The sequence below is a fragment of the Oncorhynchus mykiss genome, chromosome 1 (genome assembly GCF_057628025.1).
Source record: "Oncorhynchus mykiss isolate SJ-2025 chromosome 1, ASM5762802v1, whole genome shotgun sequence".
Taxonomy (NCBI): Eukaryota; Metazoa; Chordata; class Actinopteri; order Salmoniformes; family Salmonidae; genus Oncorhynchus; species Oncorhynchus mykiss.
This window is the reverse complement of record NC_143022.1, coordinates 76,603,771-76,620,161: the sequence shown is the minus strand read 5'-3', so window position 1 is coordinate 76,620,161 and position 16,391 is coordinate 76,603,771. Positions and strand designations below refer to the sequence as shown.

At 40.8% G+C, this 16,391-nt stretch overlaps 1 protein-coding gene across 2 annotated transcripts; it reads right to left on the bottom strand.

Moving 5' to 3' along the window:
* Positions 1-524: 524 nt before the first annotated feature.
* Positions 525-16,019, bottom strand: LOC110528965 (multiple inositol polyphosphate phosphatase 1). Of its 2 annotated transcripts, none has more exons than XM_021611132.3 (5): positions 12,813-16,019; positions 10,733-10,927; positions 7,103-7,200; positions 4,596-4,726; positions 525-1,914 (listed from the first exon to the last, which is right to left on the bottom strand). In XM_021611132.3, exons 1-5 carry the CDS (start codon positions 13,393-13,395, stop codon positions 1,536-1,538), a joined length of 1,386 nt encoding a protein of 461 aa, XP_021466807.1. In that variant the 5' UTR covers positions 13,396-16,019; the 3' UTR covers positions 525-1,535. The 2 variants fall into 2 exon arrangements, with proteins under 2 accessions (XP_021466807.1, XP_090096579.1); XM_090240453.1 differs by lacking the exon at positions 12,813-16,019 and adding an exon at positions 11,207-11,309.
* Positions 16,020-16,391: the final 372 nt, after the last annotated feature.

Here is a 16,391-nt window from a genome sequence, read left to right as displayed (position 1 = left end):
CTGAAGTCCACAATCATCTCCTTAGTTTTGTTGACGTTGAGTGTGAGGTTATTTTCCTGACACCACACTCCGAGGGCCCTCACCTCCTCCCTGTAGGCCGTCTCGTCGTTGTTGGTAATCAAGCCTACCACTGTTGTGTCGTCCGCAAACTTGATGATTGAGTTGGAGGCGTGCGTGGCCACGCAGTCGTGGGTGAACAGGGAGTACAAGAGAGGGTTCAGAACGCACCCTTGTGGGGCCCCAGTGTTGAGGATCAGCGGGGAGGAGATGTTGTTGCCTACCCTCACCACCTGGGGGCGGCCCGTCAGGAAGTCCAGTACCCAGTTGCACAGGGCGGGGTCGAGACCCAGGGTCTCGAGCTTGATGACGAGCTTGGAGGGTACTATGGTGTTGAATGCCGAGCTATAGTCAATGAACAGCATTCTCACATAGGTATTCCTCTTGTCCAGATGGGTTAGGGCAGTGTGCAGTGTGGTTGAGATTGCATCGTCTGTTCAAAAGTTTTAACAAAATAAACTAGCCTGTGTAGTTCAAATTATACTTTAATAATAATCAAGTTATACAGTATTAGAACAATTATAGGCCTAACTTCTGTAATATCTAGCAGCAGGACATTATATAAATTACATAGTCCTTGTCCAAAAAAGACAATTCTGGCCTATATCTCCACAATAGGTGTACGAAATATGGTAGTATCTCCACTTCATTAAAAATAAAAAATAAATCATAATGACTACACCTATGCGTTCTTCTCAGGTCTACACAAGTACATGGAGGATAGGTGTTGTTTCTGGAGAGGGGCAGTGTATCACCTACTATGTACAGTAACTGTCATTTTTGGTCATAAGCTGTATCCCGTTTGATTTGACAGATTCTAGTAATATTAGTAATACTTCTGTATTGGTAGCAGTGGCAAGCTTACATTAAAGTCAGCACTTTTGGTGGATTGATCTCAACACAGGAGGTTGGTGGCACCTTCATTTTGGAGGACGGTCTCGTGGTAATGGCTGGAGTGGAATAGTATCAAATACATAGTTTCCATGTGTTTAATGCCATTCATTGCGCTCCATTCCAGCCATTATTATGAGCCGTCCTCCCCTTAGGAGCCTCCAATGGATCTCAATTGGTAAATTTGGTCCGATTAATCTGTTTTGTGTCTCTAATACTACCATACATTTGAATAAACGGATGTTGTGGCCTTGAACAGAGTGAATCATAATTCCATTCCAACATTGCGCATATACACAGAAATTTCACTCTCAATCAAATTATCTAGCCATAGAAGTAAAGTGGTGCTCTACCACAGCAGCTCGCCACATTGGTCTAACCATATCTATAATATTACAGCAAATATTGTTTTATTATTTGTGTATTTGAGGCATTCTACTGCACTGTTAGAGCGAGTAACATAAGCATTTCACTGCACCTGCTATAACACTTCCAAATCTTTGTATGCAACCAATAAACTTTGATTTGAATACACATCAGAGACACACTTTACTGATGAATGACACCCGTTTATAGCGTTGACTCCCTCATTTGGATGGGAACAGTTGGCACTCCTTCTCAAAGTCGCAGCCCTGGAGCAGTTCCCCGTAGTGGTCTCTGACATCCTGGTAGAGCGGGGCTCCCTCCTCCCCCTGGTTGTCGGCCAGGCCTGGGAAGGCCAGGGGCCTCTCGTTGAGCAGTGCCTGCAGACGGAGGTTTCCACTGCAGTCATACAGCACAAGGACCAGGTTGGCAGCGTAGGGCATCATTCGGCTAGTGCGGAAGGCACGCTGGCCCTGGGTGACATAGTTGTCGGAGGTCAGGGGCACGCTGTCCTTGAAGAAGCCCAGCAGGGTCAGCAGAGGCAGGAGAGTGTCAGCATGACCCACCTGGATGGTCGCTGCTTCTGTGACATTACTGCCAGATCTGAGGGACAGAATGGGACATGTATACTTCAGGAGGGTAATTATTTATTTGCGGCAGAACAATGTGGTATGTAAGTGAACAAGAACTTGCTTGACCAGAGGCAGTGAATTGCAAAACACTAGTTGTCATACACTAGTCGACATATACTCAAGGGGGTGTCAGTTGAGAACAGTTTTGAACGATTTGTATTCATGTATGGAATGCAGGAATTGACCGCAACATGTTGTCCCTGCATGTTGCCCTGTACTAAATGCAAGATTTTCCCCTTTGCCGATGTGGTCATCATTTCATGGAGTCTGAAGGAAGAAACCACATGGAAAAAGTGGTGAGCAAGTTAGGTCCAAAAAACTGATTTTCAGAAAGTCAAATTAATTTATTTAACCTAACATGAAAGTGCATCCTTGTAGCTGTGTGGTCTAATATAGTCCTAATGTTTGCCTTGGAGTAAGTTCAGGCAATGACTAGGGTAAGTTGAGCCAATGGCCACCATACCCTATTCAAATGATGATTGCATTCTCAGTTTTATGCATTCAAACATTAGTATGCATTAGTATTTTTACAATGTGTTATATGAACAAAATCTGTATGGTTACAGAGCAGACATTGTGCCCTGTGTATACAAACGTAAAACAAGCAGGAGTCTAACCCCCCTTGAGGTTCTTGATAGAGCAGCCAAGGAAGTGAAAGAAGGGAAGAAGTCCATTCGAGCAGCAGCAATGGAATATTTTGTTTTACTGAGTGACACTGAAGAGGTAAAAAAAAGAAGAAACAAACAGACATGTACCTGTGCGACACGCTATGATAGATTAGCAGAGACACACAAGGTTTTATCTGATGACATGGAGTCTGAGCTTGCTAAAAATTTAAAGAATTTCACGGACCAGTTTCATGGGCTTAGTAACCTCAAATGCAGAAATCTTGCCTACGAATTGGCACATCGAAACAAAATCCCTGTCCCAGACAACGGGTATGGAAATGGAAGGGTAATCAATATTAAACAGTGATCTACATCGGAATGTAGACATACATTTAAGATATACAATATACCACAGCCCCATTCTATGACCTACTAGCACCATCGCCCACTGTCACAGGACAGAAGCACCCACTTACCCCAAGGCGGCTCAATCTACCCTGGCCTATGCTCAATTTACCCCATACCCGGGGGTAAGTTGTTCCAAGAGAACACTTTTTTTTGGACAAACTATGTTTTACAAACTGTTATGTTTATATATTTTTTTTATTATTATTTCCAAGGATACACAACACCCTGAAATATGTGTAGATATCAGTTAGAAAGAGTACTATATTTCCCTTCACATAGTAAGGCGGAATGTAAAAAATGGCTCCATTTACCCCACTCTCACCTACAGTGTTCCATTGACTGACAAGAAACCTTGAGATGATGTGGCAGGTACATCAATTCACATTATTTGAAAAATCAAATCAAATCAAATCAAATCTCCTCTTACCTTTACAACAGAGGAGTGCCACAACTCACAGATTCATATTCTTACGAGTTCTATGATCAGGTGTGCTGCTACATGCACTGTGCGTGCAACACAGCATGACAGACACATTCATTCTGTAACAGAAGTGTGTATTGACGTGTGGGTGTGGTGCGTGAACCACAAAATACAATTTCGTCACAGTCCAGGGAAAAGGCACACACACACACACACCCACACAACAGGATCCTGACCAGACAAAAAGGTCTGCAAACTTCTATGATGAGCTGCTATGGATGGGTAATTGTATTACTCATTTGAACCCTATAATGAGTATTGAATAATGTTTGATGTGGATTGCCCATAATCCTACCCCCATATGTATGCGCTTTGGTTAAACTTCTCTCAGTATCATGTATACGACACTGACAGTTTGAGGACTTGGCTAAACTAGGATGTATAACAGGACACAGGGTGCAAACGAGAAGGTTCATGCGTCATATTCTATTGACACGTTGACAGGTTATTTTCTAACAGTATTTCTGACACTTGCAATAGATACTGTACCGGGCAGTTGTTTGTATAATATTACAGTTTGGTCCTAATCGGTTTTGGAAGTATCCCTTAAAAACGACAGTTCACACCAAAATCAAAGTTTGTCAGATCTTTCTGACCTCAAGTACAATACCACTTGAATTTTTGGTCGGTTTAGGAAGTATCCATTGCGAAACATACGTCTTTTCGCGGTCTTGTTTTTTCCCAACAACTCAGACACAACCCACACTCACATGAGGCTGGAAGCTGCACAGGGTCAGCCACAGAGCAGCATCCATTGAGCAGGTTAGGGGATAAGATCTTTGCTCAAGGGTACAACAACACAAAGGCAACCTCAAGGCTACCACAGCCCCAGGCAAAGTGGTCTTGCATTGAGATACGTCCACTTCCCAGACATCTGTTGAGTAGAATGGAATCAATGGAAAAGATAAGCGCTATAATTTCCAGATTTTATTCTGTGCTTATTTTTTTCCATTCATGTGGGATATAAAGACGCGGACCAACACAACCAATGGCGTGGGACAACAATTAATGTTTACATTACACTATATTTCTGGTTTGTAAACGTCTGACAAACTTTGATTATGAAGTTTCCTGTCCTTTTAAACACATATAGCCTAAAAATGTTTTTTTTTTACGTTAGTTACATTTTTACCCAAAGGCTAACCAGTCCCTCACCTGATCTCATTGGCCGCTCTATCCAGACGGCTGAATACATCATGAAAAAGGATGCAGCTTGACTTGCTGTTGATGTCATGACCATAACTCCTTTTCCAGAACTGCTTCAGGTCATTTGCATACTCCAAAACCTGTTTGTGAGGTAAATGCTGTGTAAGTATACCATGGGATTAGATGGTGTAGGCTTTGTGTGGATACCACGTTAGATAGTTTCCATATACATTAACCTGTTAGTGGGGTAATTGCTGTATAAGTACAGTGCATTCGGAAAGACCTTGACTTTTTCCACATTTTGTTACGTTACAACCTTATTCTAAAATGGATTCAATTGTTTTTTTTCATCAATCTAAACACAATACCCCATAATGACAAAACAAAAAAGGGTCTTTAGAAATGTTTGCAAATTTATTACAAAAAAGAAACTGAAATATCACATTTACAAAAGCATTCAGATCCTTTACTCAGTACTTTGTTGAAGCACCTTTGGCAGCGATTAAAGCCTGAAGTCTTCTTGGGTATGACACTACAAGCTTGGCAGACCTGTATTTGGGGAGTTTCTCCCATTCTTCTCTGCAGATCCTCTCAAGCTCTGTCAGGTTGGATGGGGAGTGTCGCTGCACAGATATTTTTAGGTCTCTTTTTTATTGAACTAGGCAAGTCAGTTAAGAACAAATTCTTATTTACAATGACGACCTACCCCAGCCAAACCCTAACCCAGACAACGCTGGGCCAATTGTGTGTCTCCCAATCACGTCCGGTTGTGATACAGCCTGGAATCGGACCAGGGTCTATAGTGACGCCTCTAGCACTGAGATGCAGTGCCTTAGACCGCTGTGCCACTCGCAAGATGTTCGATAGGGTTCAAGCCTGGACTCTGGCTGGGCCACTCAAGGACATTCAGAAACTTGTCCCGAAGCAACTCATGCGTTGTCTTGGCTGTGTCTTTAGGGTTGTTGTCCTGTTGGAAGGTGAATCTTAGCTCAGTCTGAGGTCCTGAGCGCTCAGCAGCAGGTTTTCATCAAGGATCTCTCTGTACTTTACTCCGTTCATCTTTCCCTTGATCCAGACTAGTCTCCCAGTCCCTACCGCAGAAAAACATCCCCACAGCATGGTGCTGCCACCCCCATGCTTCACTGTAGGGATGGTACCAGGTTTCCTCCAGATGTGACACTTGGCATTCAGGCCAAAGAGTTCATTCTTGGTTTCATCAGACCAGAGAATCTTGTTTCTCATGGTCTGAGAGTCTTTGGGTGCCTTTTGGCAAACTCCACACGGGCTGTCATGTGCCTTTTACTGAGGAGTGGCTTCTGTCTGCCCACTCTACTATAAAGGCCTGATTGGTGGAGTGCTGCAGAGATGGTTGTCCTTCTTGAAGGTTCTCCCATCTCCACAGAGGAACTCTGTCAGAGTGACCATCGGGTTCTTGGTGACCTCCCTGACCAAGGCACATCTCCCCCAACTGCTCAGTTTAGCCGGGAGGCAAGCTCTAGGAAGAGTCTTGATGGTTCCAAACTTCTTCCATTTAAGAATGATGGAGGCCACAATGTTCTTGGGGACCTTCAATGCTGTAGGCATTTTTTGGTACCATTCCCCAGATCTGTGCCACGACACAATCCTGTCTTGGAGCTCTACGGACAATTCCTTTGGCCTCATGGCTTTGACATGCACTGTCAACTGTGGGACCTTATATAGACTTTCCAAATCATGTCCAATGAATTTAATTTACTACAGGTGGACTCCAATCAAGTTGTAGAAACATCTCAAGGATGATAAATGGAAACAGGATGCACCTGAGCTCAATTTCGAGTCTCATAGCAAAGGGTCTGAATACTAGTGTAAATGTGATATTTCATTTTTTTATTTTTTATTTATAAATTTGCAAATGTCTGAAAAACCTTTTTTGCTTTGTCATTATGGGGTATTGTGTTTGGATTGGTGAGGGGGGAAAAAACATGAATACATTTTAGAATAAGGCTGTAACGTAACAAAATGTGGAAAACGTTAAGGGGTCTCAATACTTTCCGAATGCACCGTATACCATGATATGTAGGGTAGGCTTTGTATGAATACTTCGGTGAGTGACGCCCTCAGATAGACAATCTCTCATTGTGTAGAGTCGTGGTAGGATTTCCCCTAGGCCACCTGAGAGCTGGGCCAACTTACCTTATAAAACAGGACACACCCACATAGCCCAGCTTCTTATTGACAATGCAAGATCTATTCATACTGTAGATTAGGTGAGGATATTGTAAATAATACATTCATTATGTTTTAGATTAATGTCCTATCAGCAAAAGCACTTCACATAAAAAGCTCAATGGATTACTAGTTAGGCTAGATGCATCTAATTCATCTCTCCAATATTGACGAACCTCAATGTTTTTGATCACTGCTTCAAAAAAATAGAGTTCCCCATAAATAATAAATGGTTCCATTTTCACTTGAACTGGTCAATACTCTGCAATGACGTAAAATGATTACTACTGCAGGGAATACAGTTGACGTACCAGTGCATCTGCCTCATCAAAGAGTTGACACCAGGGGGAGTTGATGGTTTTGATGGCCAACTCGTAAGCACACAGGTAAAATGCAGCCTCAGCCATGTCTACAGGGGGAAAGTAATGGCAAAGTGTTCACAGGAGCCATTACATTTGAGTCATTTAGCAGACACTTATCCAGATCGACTTATGGAACAATTAGGTTTAAAGGCCCAGTGCAGTCAAAAATGGGATTTTCCTGTGTTATATATTTATACAAAGGTATGTGGACACCCCGTTCAAATTAGTGGATTTGGCTATTTCAGCCACACCCGTTGGCCACACAAGCTTACAGAATGTGAATCGCCCAACATCAGTGACCGACCTCACTAACACTCGTGGCTGAATGAAAGCAAGTCCCCGTAGCAATGTTCCAACATTAGTGGAAAGCCTTCCCAGAGGAGTGGAGGTTGTTATAGCAGCAAAGGGGGACCAACTCCATATTAATGCTCATAATTTTGAAATGAGATTTTCGACGAGCAGGTGTCCATATACTTTTGGTTAAGTAGTGTATTTTAGAGCTAGGACAATAAACCGAAAATGATTGACAACAACCATACCGATCACATTTCGCAGGCATTTGCTGATATTGTTCATAACGATAATATGAAGTATGAAACAAAATAAGTTTGCTAAAATGGGTGATTGTTAATGACACAAATGATGGCTACAACCATCAAACTAGTAGTAGTAGTTTAAAAGATATTTGTTTTTAAACTGTGGTTCACATTAATGTTACAAACTTATTGTTCTATTTATCGTTATCGGATCAATTCAGGCAATTTATCGCAATGTGTATTTTTGTCCATATCGCCCAGCTGTAATATATTTCCACACTATGAGGTTGGAAAAATAAATGTGAAAATTATGATAATGCCCTTTCAGTGTAAGAGCTACTTGAAAAGACCGACAGAAATTTCAGCCTGTGAGTTTTGACCTGCCTGGTGACATTACCTGGTGGTAAATTAGTTAACAGGCCAATAAGAAAGAGAGATCAAAACATCTCTGTCAATAATAGCTAGTTTTCCCCTCCCAACTCCGACCACTCCCTGACAGTGCTAGCTAAATTCTTGCTTGAGAAATTGCTCTTCGATAAGAAGCTATTTTTTTTTCTTTTTGACTATTTTAACTGAAAACAATTAGAGCCCGACCGATATATAGGTTCACCGATATTGTAGGATAATATTGGCCTTTAAACGCTACATTGGTGTCGGCCAATAACTCCACCGATAACCGATATTCAATAAATAGGATGAAAAAAGGGAATATCTTGCTTACAGCGCCATCAGAATGTATTTACACCCCTTGACCTTTTCCACATTGTTGTTACAACCTGAACTTAAAATAGATTAAATTGAGATTTTTATGTCACTGGCCTTCACACAATACCCTATAATGTCAAAGTAGAATGATGTTTTAAAATTATTATTATTATTATTATTTTTTACAAATGAATAAAAAATAAAAAGCTGAACTGTCTTGAGTCAATAAGTATTTAAATCCTTTGTAATGGCAAGCCTAAATAAGTTCAGGAGTAAAAATGCACTTAACAAGTCACATAAGATGCATGGACTCACTGTGTGCAATAATAGTGTAGAACATGACTTTAGAATGACTACCTCATCTCAGTACCCTACACATACAATTATCTGTAAAGTCCATCAAACACAGATTCAACCACAAAGACCATGTAGGTTGTCCAATGTTTTGCAAAGAAGAGCACCTATTGGTAGATGGGGGGAAAAAAGCAGACATTGAATATCCCTTTGAGCATGGTGAAGTTATGAACTACACTTTGGATAGTGTATCAATACACCCAGTCACTACAAAGATAAAGGTGTTCTTCCTGACTCAGTTGCCAGAGAGGAAGGAACCCATTCAGGGATTTCACCATGAGGCCAATGGTAACTTTAAAACAGTTACAGAGTCTAATGGCTGTGATAGGAGAAAACTGAGGATAGATCTACAACATTGTAGTTACTCCACAATACCAACCTAATTGACAGAGTGAAAAGAAGGAACCCTGCATAGAATACAAATATTTCAAAACATGCATCCTGTTTGCAACATGGCACTAAAGTAATACTGCTACAAATGTGGAAAAAAAGCGCTTCACTTTTTGTGCTGAATACAATGTGTTATGTTTGGTGCAAATACAATAAAACACATTACGGAGTACCACTCTCCATATTTTCAAACATAGTGATGGCTGCATCATTTTATGTGTATGCTTGTAATCGTTAAGGACTGGGGAGTTGTCAGGATAAAAAAATAAAACAGAATGGAGCTATGCACAGGCAAAATCCTGGTTCAGTCTGCTTTCCACAAGACACTGGGAGATGTATTCACCTTTCAGCAGGACAATAAGCTAAAACACAAGGACAAATCTACCCTGGAATTACTTATCAAGAAGACAGTGAATGTTCCTGAGAGAGAGGCAAGTTACAGTTTCGATTTAAATCTACGACAAGACCCGAAAATGGGTTTCTAACATTGATCTACAACTAATTTGACAGAGCTTGAAGAAATAAAATAATAATAATGTGCAAATATTGTACAATCCAGGTTTGCAAAACTCTAAAGACTTACCCAGAAAGACTGTAAGCTGTAATCGCGGCCAAAGGTGTGTCTACAAAGTATTGATTCAGGGGTGTGAATACTTATGTAAATTAGATATTTCTGTATTTAATTTTCAATAAATTAGCAAAAATGTCTAAAAACATGTTTTCGCTTTGTGATTGTGAAGTATAGTGTGTAGATAGGTGAGATTTTTTATTTTATTTAATACATTTTGAATTCAGGCTGTAACACATCAAAATGTGGAATAAGTCAAGGGGTATGAATACTTCCTGAGGGCACTAATCTGAACACTTGCGGCCATTTTCATGATGTGCCATTATTGTCACAATGTATGGAATCAATATTTGAAGCAGTTATTGGACAATTGCTCTTTTGGATGGCAATGTATGAGAATTCAGTGTGGAAAAATTACACTAATTCCCCCACTGTAAAACAGTACATCGGCAGATATATCAGTATTGGTACGTTTTCCCCCTCAAAATACAGGAATCATATCGGACCCCAAACAACATATAGCTCGGTCTCTAAAAACAATCACAGTAAGGTACTTAATTGTTACCCAGAAATGATTTGATATTGAGATAAAAAAATGGCTCCATTGGAACTTTAATTGCCTTGTCGACCTGGGGATTCAAACCAGCGACCTTTCGGTTACTTGCCCAACTTTCTTAACCGCTAGGCTACCTGCCGCCATTCCGTGTAAAAATGACATTCTGACAAAACCATTCAGTTGAGGGAATTGTATATGGGAGGGCTTAACTGTTTTGTACAGTTAGTGAGAAAACAGCCCCATCTAGTGTCTAAATATTCTGTAAAATGTTTGCAATCAAGCAGATCTGAAGGAGATCCGTTCATTGTATAGAGAACATGAGCAACATCATGAGGATAGCCCTCTCAGTAATAATAGAATAGCTATAAAATATTTACTATCCACTGTAGAATAGACATTTTTGTTTCCCAACGTCCTGTGACAACTCACACACAAATAGAGATAGAGACAGATAGGCTAGAGATGGAGACCTGATGTAATGTGGCTGTAGGGGACCAGGAGCCGGTCTGCTATCTTCTCCTGCACCCTCCTCATCTCTGCACTGGACGTGAACTTGTCCAGCTCAGCCATGGCTGACTGGTTCTTGTCGACAGTCTCCACAAACCTGGTGCATTTGTCAAAGAACCTCATCAGTGCATCGTTCACCTCGTAGTCAATCTCTTCATCTTTGGAATCAAACATAGAAGGCACTGGTCATTCAAACGGAGATCTTCAAAGTTTTGAAAATTATAATAATATTAAGGTCAATGAAAGTGAATGAAAAGCACAAATGAAAAGCTAGTGACAAGTTCAGAACGTTTTTTTTTACAGTGTTATCGATAGTGTTATAACCCTGCGTGTTATGACACATTGTTTATAATTTCACAACCAAAAGACTGCTGGCCAATGCAATATCATGAAAAATGACCACTTATGACAAAATATAATATCGGTATTACATTTACCTAGCGTGGGTGTTGTTTCTGCTCTCCTACCAACTCATGCCAAACAATTTGGGGAATTGGGATTCCAGGGAACATGTTGTCCGAGGACGCAACAGTAACCAATGGGGTCGGAGCTTAGCGAAGGGTCAATTGTTTAGCTTGTCAATGACAAATAGTGTAAGCAAACGCACAAACAGATCTGGGACCAGCCTAGCTGAGGAACGCTAAACTCTGTTCTCTTATATCTAAGCGGTTGAGTATTGATAACTGGTTGCGTGATTTATCAGTCTATACTTGTAAAAATGTCAATTCTGAAAACGCTTACCTGTATCTACATTTTTCCTGTACAACTGTGGTCCTACTGTGGGGTGCTGAAATTCATACTTTTAATAAAAACTTTTATCGAATACAACCACCACATTTTTTTCCTAATTTGTGTTGCTCAACTGCAGGTGTAGCGGCCTTGAGGTACTACATACACTGAGATTGATTAGCAGTGTACATTTTCTTGCCACCGTGTGCCATCACAGCAGCATGATTTGTGACCTGTTGCCACAAGAAAAGGTCAACCAGTGAAGAACAAACACCATTGTAAATACAACCCATATTTATACTTATTTATTTTCCCTTATGTATATCGTTACAACACTGTATTTATACATAATATGACATTTGTAATGTCTTTATTCTTTTGGAACTTCTGTGAGTGTAATGTTTACTGTTCATTTTTATTGTTTATTTAATTGTTGTATATTATCTGCCAATAAAGCCCATTGAATTGAATTGAATTGATAAGCATGGATGCCACGTTCAAGACAACTGGGAACTCTGAAAAAACAGTCATCCAACTGAACAGTCAACTCGGGCATCTTTCTTAAATTCGGACATTCCGACCCGAAAATAAACTGACGTCATGATTTGACCTCTTTTTTTCCCCCGCGTTACCAGTTGTCTTGAAAGCACCATGTTTCGACTGCTGTTGTTGCTAGCAAAGATTATGGATATACTGACAAGATACCTCTCTCTACCCTAACAATGGGAGCCACAAAGCAACTCGGCGGGTTCTCTAGCTCCCAACTGTCCCTTCTTGGATTGGTAGATACATCGCATTATTGTAATATATTTTAAATATTCGATTAGGGTTTATTTCATACCATTAATATGCATAATAATTTCGAGACAACTCCGAAAAAAAATGTATAAAGTTGCCGGGATGTCACGTGTCCTTGTTAGTACACACTTAACAACTTAAGCATTACGAAACTTTTATTCGATCATTCCCGCAAATAACCCATTCGTTTTTTTGTTGACCAAATTCGACTCACTGACCTCCATCCAAAAACTCGCTTGGTGGGCGAAACGAAGAACAACGCTACCTTCTGGAGGGAAACAGATATCCCGCCGACTTGGCCACTCTCTTACTAGCAAATTGACCAGTTATCGATCCTCAACCCTGCCTCGATATAAGAACGTAGTTGAGCTTTCCTCAAATACGACAAGGCTAACATTGACCTACTTAGTATATATATGCCTTATGTCTTGCAAATAATAAATAAAGAGTTGTATGCAATATGCTTGCACTTTGACACGATGCTATCATACAGACATCGAGTAGGGTTATATCTACCTTCTATGTCCCAGAGCTTTGCCAGTCCTCCCTGGAAAGAAAGGGTGCTGTTCACACACCTGTGCTTAGAACTGGTCATGAACTTGATGTGACCATCTTGTAGCTTCTCCTTAGATATCAATGATGGAAATAACTTGGACAACCTGACTGCCAAATGCCTGTGGTCGAGGACTCCCTTTTGAACGAGACGGCCATCCATCTCATCAGTGTACCACATCTTCCACTGCGTAATTTCACGCAACCAGCGCTCCTCTCCAGAGGCCTTCTGTACAACAAGATTGTGAAGTGCTCGCATCTTCTTGACGTTTTTCGTCGTCGGGTACCTTGAACCGTGCCGTATGATAGCGGTCAGATGAATTTCGCGACATTCTGCAGATGGGGGCTTTACAAGAGATTTGTTTACAGCGAGTATGTCATCAATGAGGTAAGGGTTCACTTCTTCATATCTACCTTTTGTGGTGAAATATTTAGCAATCGCTGGAATATCTGGAGTGGTCTGGACATTTCCCCATAATGAACAACACGAGGTGTAACTAAAGAAGAAATGCGCACTAATAACTTTCAACGGAATGGTAAGCAGCATATTTACTTTATTTCGCCAAAAACGTATCAGACAATTCCTGCCCTCAACTCCAGGCGTGCATTACCATTCCAGTTTTGTTAAATATTAATCAGCAGGCCTATTGGTATCTTTCCCGGAGTTTTCAGGTCCATGGCCAACTGTACAGAACACTTTAGGATTTCAGTCATTCGAACTATATGGATGGATAATTTGGTTCTGATAAATTGAAATACTTGTATATCCAACTGGATTGTCACAGCTCTGTCATACCCCTGGAGCTAGACCTAGGGGCAATCTATTAAAACATGTAGTGAGCAATTAAAGACATACTCCTGTACTTTGGCGACTAAGAATGTATTTTTTAAACCCCACACTTTGGGCTGGTTGTGTAAATGTGTAGTTCATACTCGCATAATCTATGCGCAGAATTACTGTTTTATCGCAATTAACCATGAAATCTCTAGTTTCAAGGCGACAGTTTTCTTGAAGCTGTGCCGCCACCATTTACCCTACATTTAGCCCCACATGGGCCAACTCCCTAGTAATTAGAGTTCAAGCCTATGAGCCTAAGCCCCTCGCATTTTAGTGACGGCTTGCAAGAGGCCAGTCCAGCACTATTCAATGAGGTTGCAGGGCGGGCCCAATGGCTCATTGGAGGGTACTATGGTGTTGAATGCTGAGCTGTAGTCAATGAACCACATTCTTACATAGGTATTCCTTTTGTCCAGATGGGATAGGGCAGCGTGATAGTGATTGCGTACCACATTGGGGGTATGTTGGGGTGGTATGCAAACTGAAGTGGTTCTAGGGTGGCCGGTAATGTGGAGGTGATATGATCCTTGACTCGTCTCTCAAAGTACTTCTTGATGACAGAAGTGAGTGCTACCAACCAGTCATCTCACACAGCACCTTCCCGCTAACCATCCCTGTATGCACACAACAAGCACAGAGCCACGCCTCATATGATTTGCAAAAATGAAATGATGACAAATACTTTACTCAATAGGTCACTCCCACGAAGGCCAACTTTGAGTGGTTACTGTCCCAGGCTTATATGTGCTGTTCTAACCTGCTACGTAAAGTCACTTCTGTCCGTAGCTGTATACGATCTATGCCTTTTCTCAATTGGATTTGTTAAACTCCTGCATCCTCTCTTCTCCGTTCTCTGACGCTTCCTTTTGAAAAAGGTAAGGTAATCGAAGAGAGGGAAAATGTACGAAAATGTGCTCATACGAAATGAGACTCCTCCAATCGCGCCTCATCAGGCAAATTACGTTTACAGGGTGGAATTCCAAAATACATTTATAAAGTTATAAAAACAAATGTAGCAAGTTGTGCAAGACATTTTCCAGATGAAAGTAGCATATCATTTTAAATGTTTGCATGCTTTTCTCCTTTGAGAAAACAATTTCTTATACAAACAGATTTCAAAACTCTTCTGCAAAAGACTCTTCCTTGCCAAAAGGAGGCTATCGACCACTTGACCACTTATCGATGAGAGGACAGAGGAGAGAGGGCGGAAGACGGACTTGCCCAAATGAGAAAAGGCCCCAGTGACAACCGAACGAGACTTCCATAGAGTGGCGAGGGATCAATAAACCTATCAACTTCAGCACACACTGGTGACTTGAATGATGCAATTCATGTTCACATTTAAATAATAAAACATGAAATTAAATTAAACAAATCCCCCAGTTGTTTTACAAGATGTTACAGTAAAACATTTTCATTTGGTAAGTATTTCATTTGTTTTATATGTCAAGTTTCGAAATCAGTCACAAACAAACACACGTCATATCATTAAACACACCTCTCAATTAATTTGTATGAAATTGAGCAAATTCTAAACATATATTGTGGTGCGTGTTGGGATAGCACTTCACTCTGGAGCCAGCAGCCTTGGTCAATGTGGCTATTGGAGGGTCTTAATTAGCCCCTAAACCCTCAATCATTTTCACTCCCTCAGCTTTGGGACACTTGTGCATATGATGGAGGCGCGCGTGAACGTGCAAATGGAGGGCCGGAGGGAGTTGGGTGATTTGGGATTCAGCCATACAGTATGTTGCAACACATGTACTGTAGTAGTAGCAGCACTTGGGAGACTTTGGAGCCAAACACGCATAGCACATGCCCCTTAGATGACCCAGCTAATGGTCTGTCACCAATCTCACATGCACACAGTTGGGTATGGAGTGTTAACAGTTTTGAGAGTACAACACACTTTATTCCAATCAAGTAACAGAAAACATCCCATTCCAGTGCATTTTGGGCATCATATTGTTAGTCTAACCATGGTTGTTAGATATCAGAGACAAGTAATTTTGGCAACCTTAATTGCATTAATGTTGATAAGTGGTCTCTTAAATCATGCAGACGAGCTCCGGGCCTGTCTACCCAACTGGCGCTTCTCCCTCCCTGTACCGTCGTCACTCCCTCCGCTACTGCCTTTCTGAACTGCATCAACATGTGTGTTGTGTTCTACTGCTCAGACGTTGCATGCATCAACCAATGGTTGCATGCCATGTCATTGACTGTGCCATCGGGCACCAGATTGCAATAACATTATGTGGTCAGCTGATATACATTAAAAACCTATCCAGGCGTCTTGACATGACCATCGCCATGTCAAGACCTGCCACTACCAGAACCCTACATTTATTTTTAGTTTTTTAAAGCATCTTTGAGATTGTCTTTAATGAAAAGCACTATATATAAGATATATAAAAACATATATAATACATTTATTATGAATTGGCCATACTCATCTTTTCTTTTAAATAAATAGTTTAAAAAAATGTACACTATTGTGATAACAAAATGATTCAGGCTACTTTTTAATAATCAAAATTAACCCACATATCAATCTTGAGCAAAAAATGTAGGATCATTTTGCATTTAATAATGAAAGCTAATCCAGTGTTCATTGCTGGTTGGACTTCCAAATTTGCACATATTTGCCTTTACCCAGGCAGGTCACAAAACCACACCTATGTGAAGCTAGCCACAATAGTGGAATT

What these genes read in the sequence shown, in the direction of transcription:
- LOC110528965 (XM_021611132.3), bottom strand. Translation starts at nt 13,395, where the DNA reads ATGCTGCTTACCATTCCGTTGAAAGTTATTAGTGCGCATTTCTTCTTT. An exon ending in AAAGCTCTGGGACATAGAAG is followed by an intron (nt 10,928 to 12,812) that starts GTAGATATAACC and finishes TTGATTCCAAAG; the next exon opens with ATGAAGAGATTGACTACGAG. An exon ending in AGAGCGGCCAATGAGATCAG is followed by an intron (nt 1,915 to 4,595) that starts GTGAGGGACTGG and finishes TCTGTCCCTCAG; the next exon opens with ATCTGGCAGTAATGTCACAG.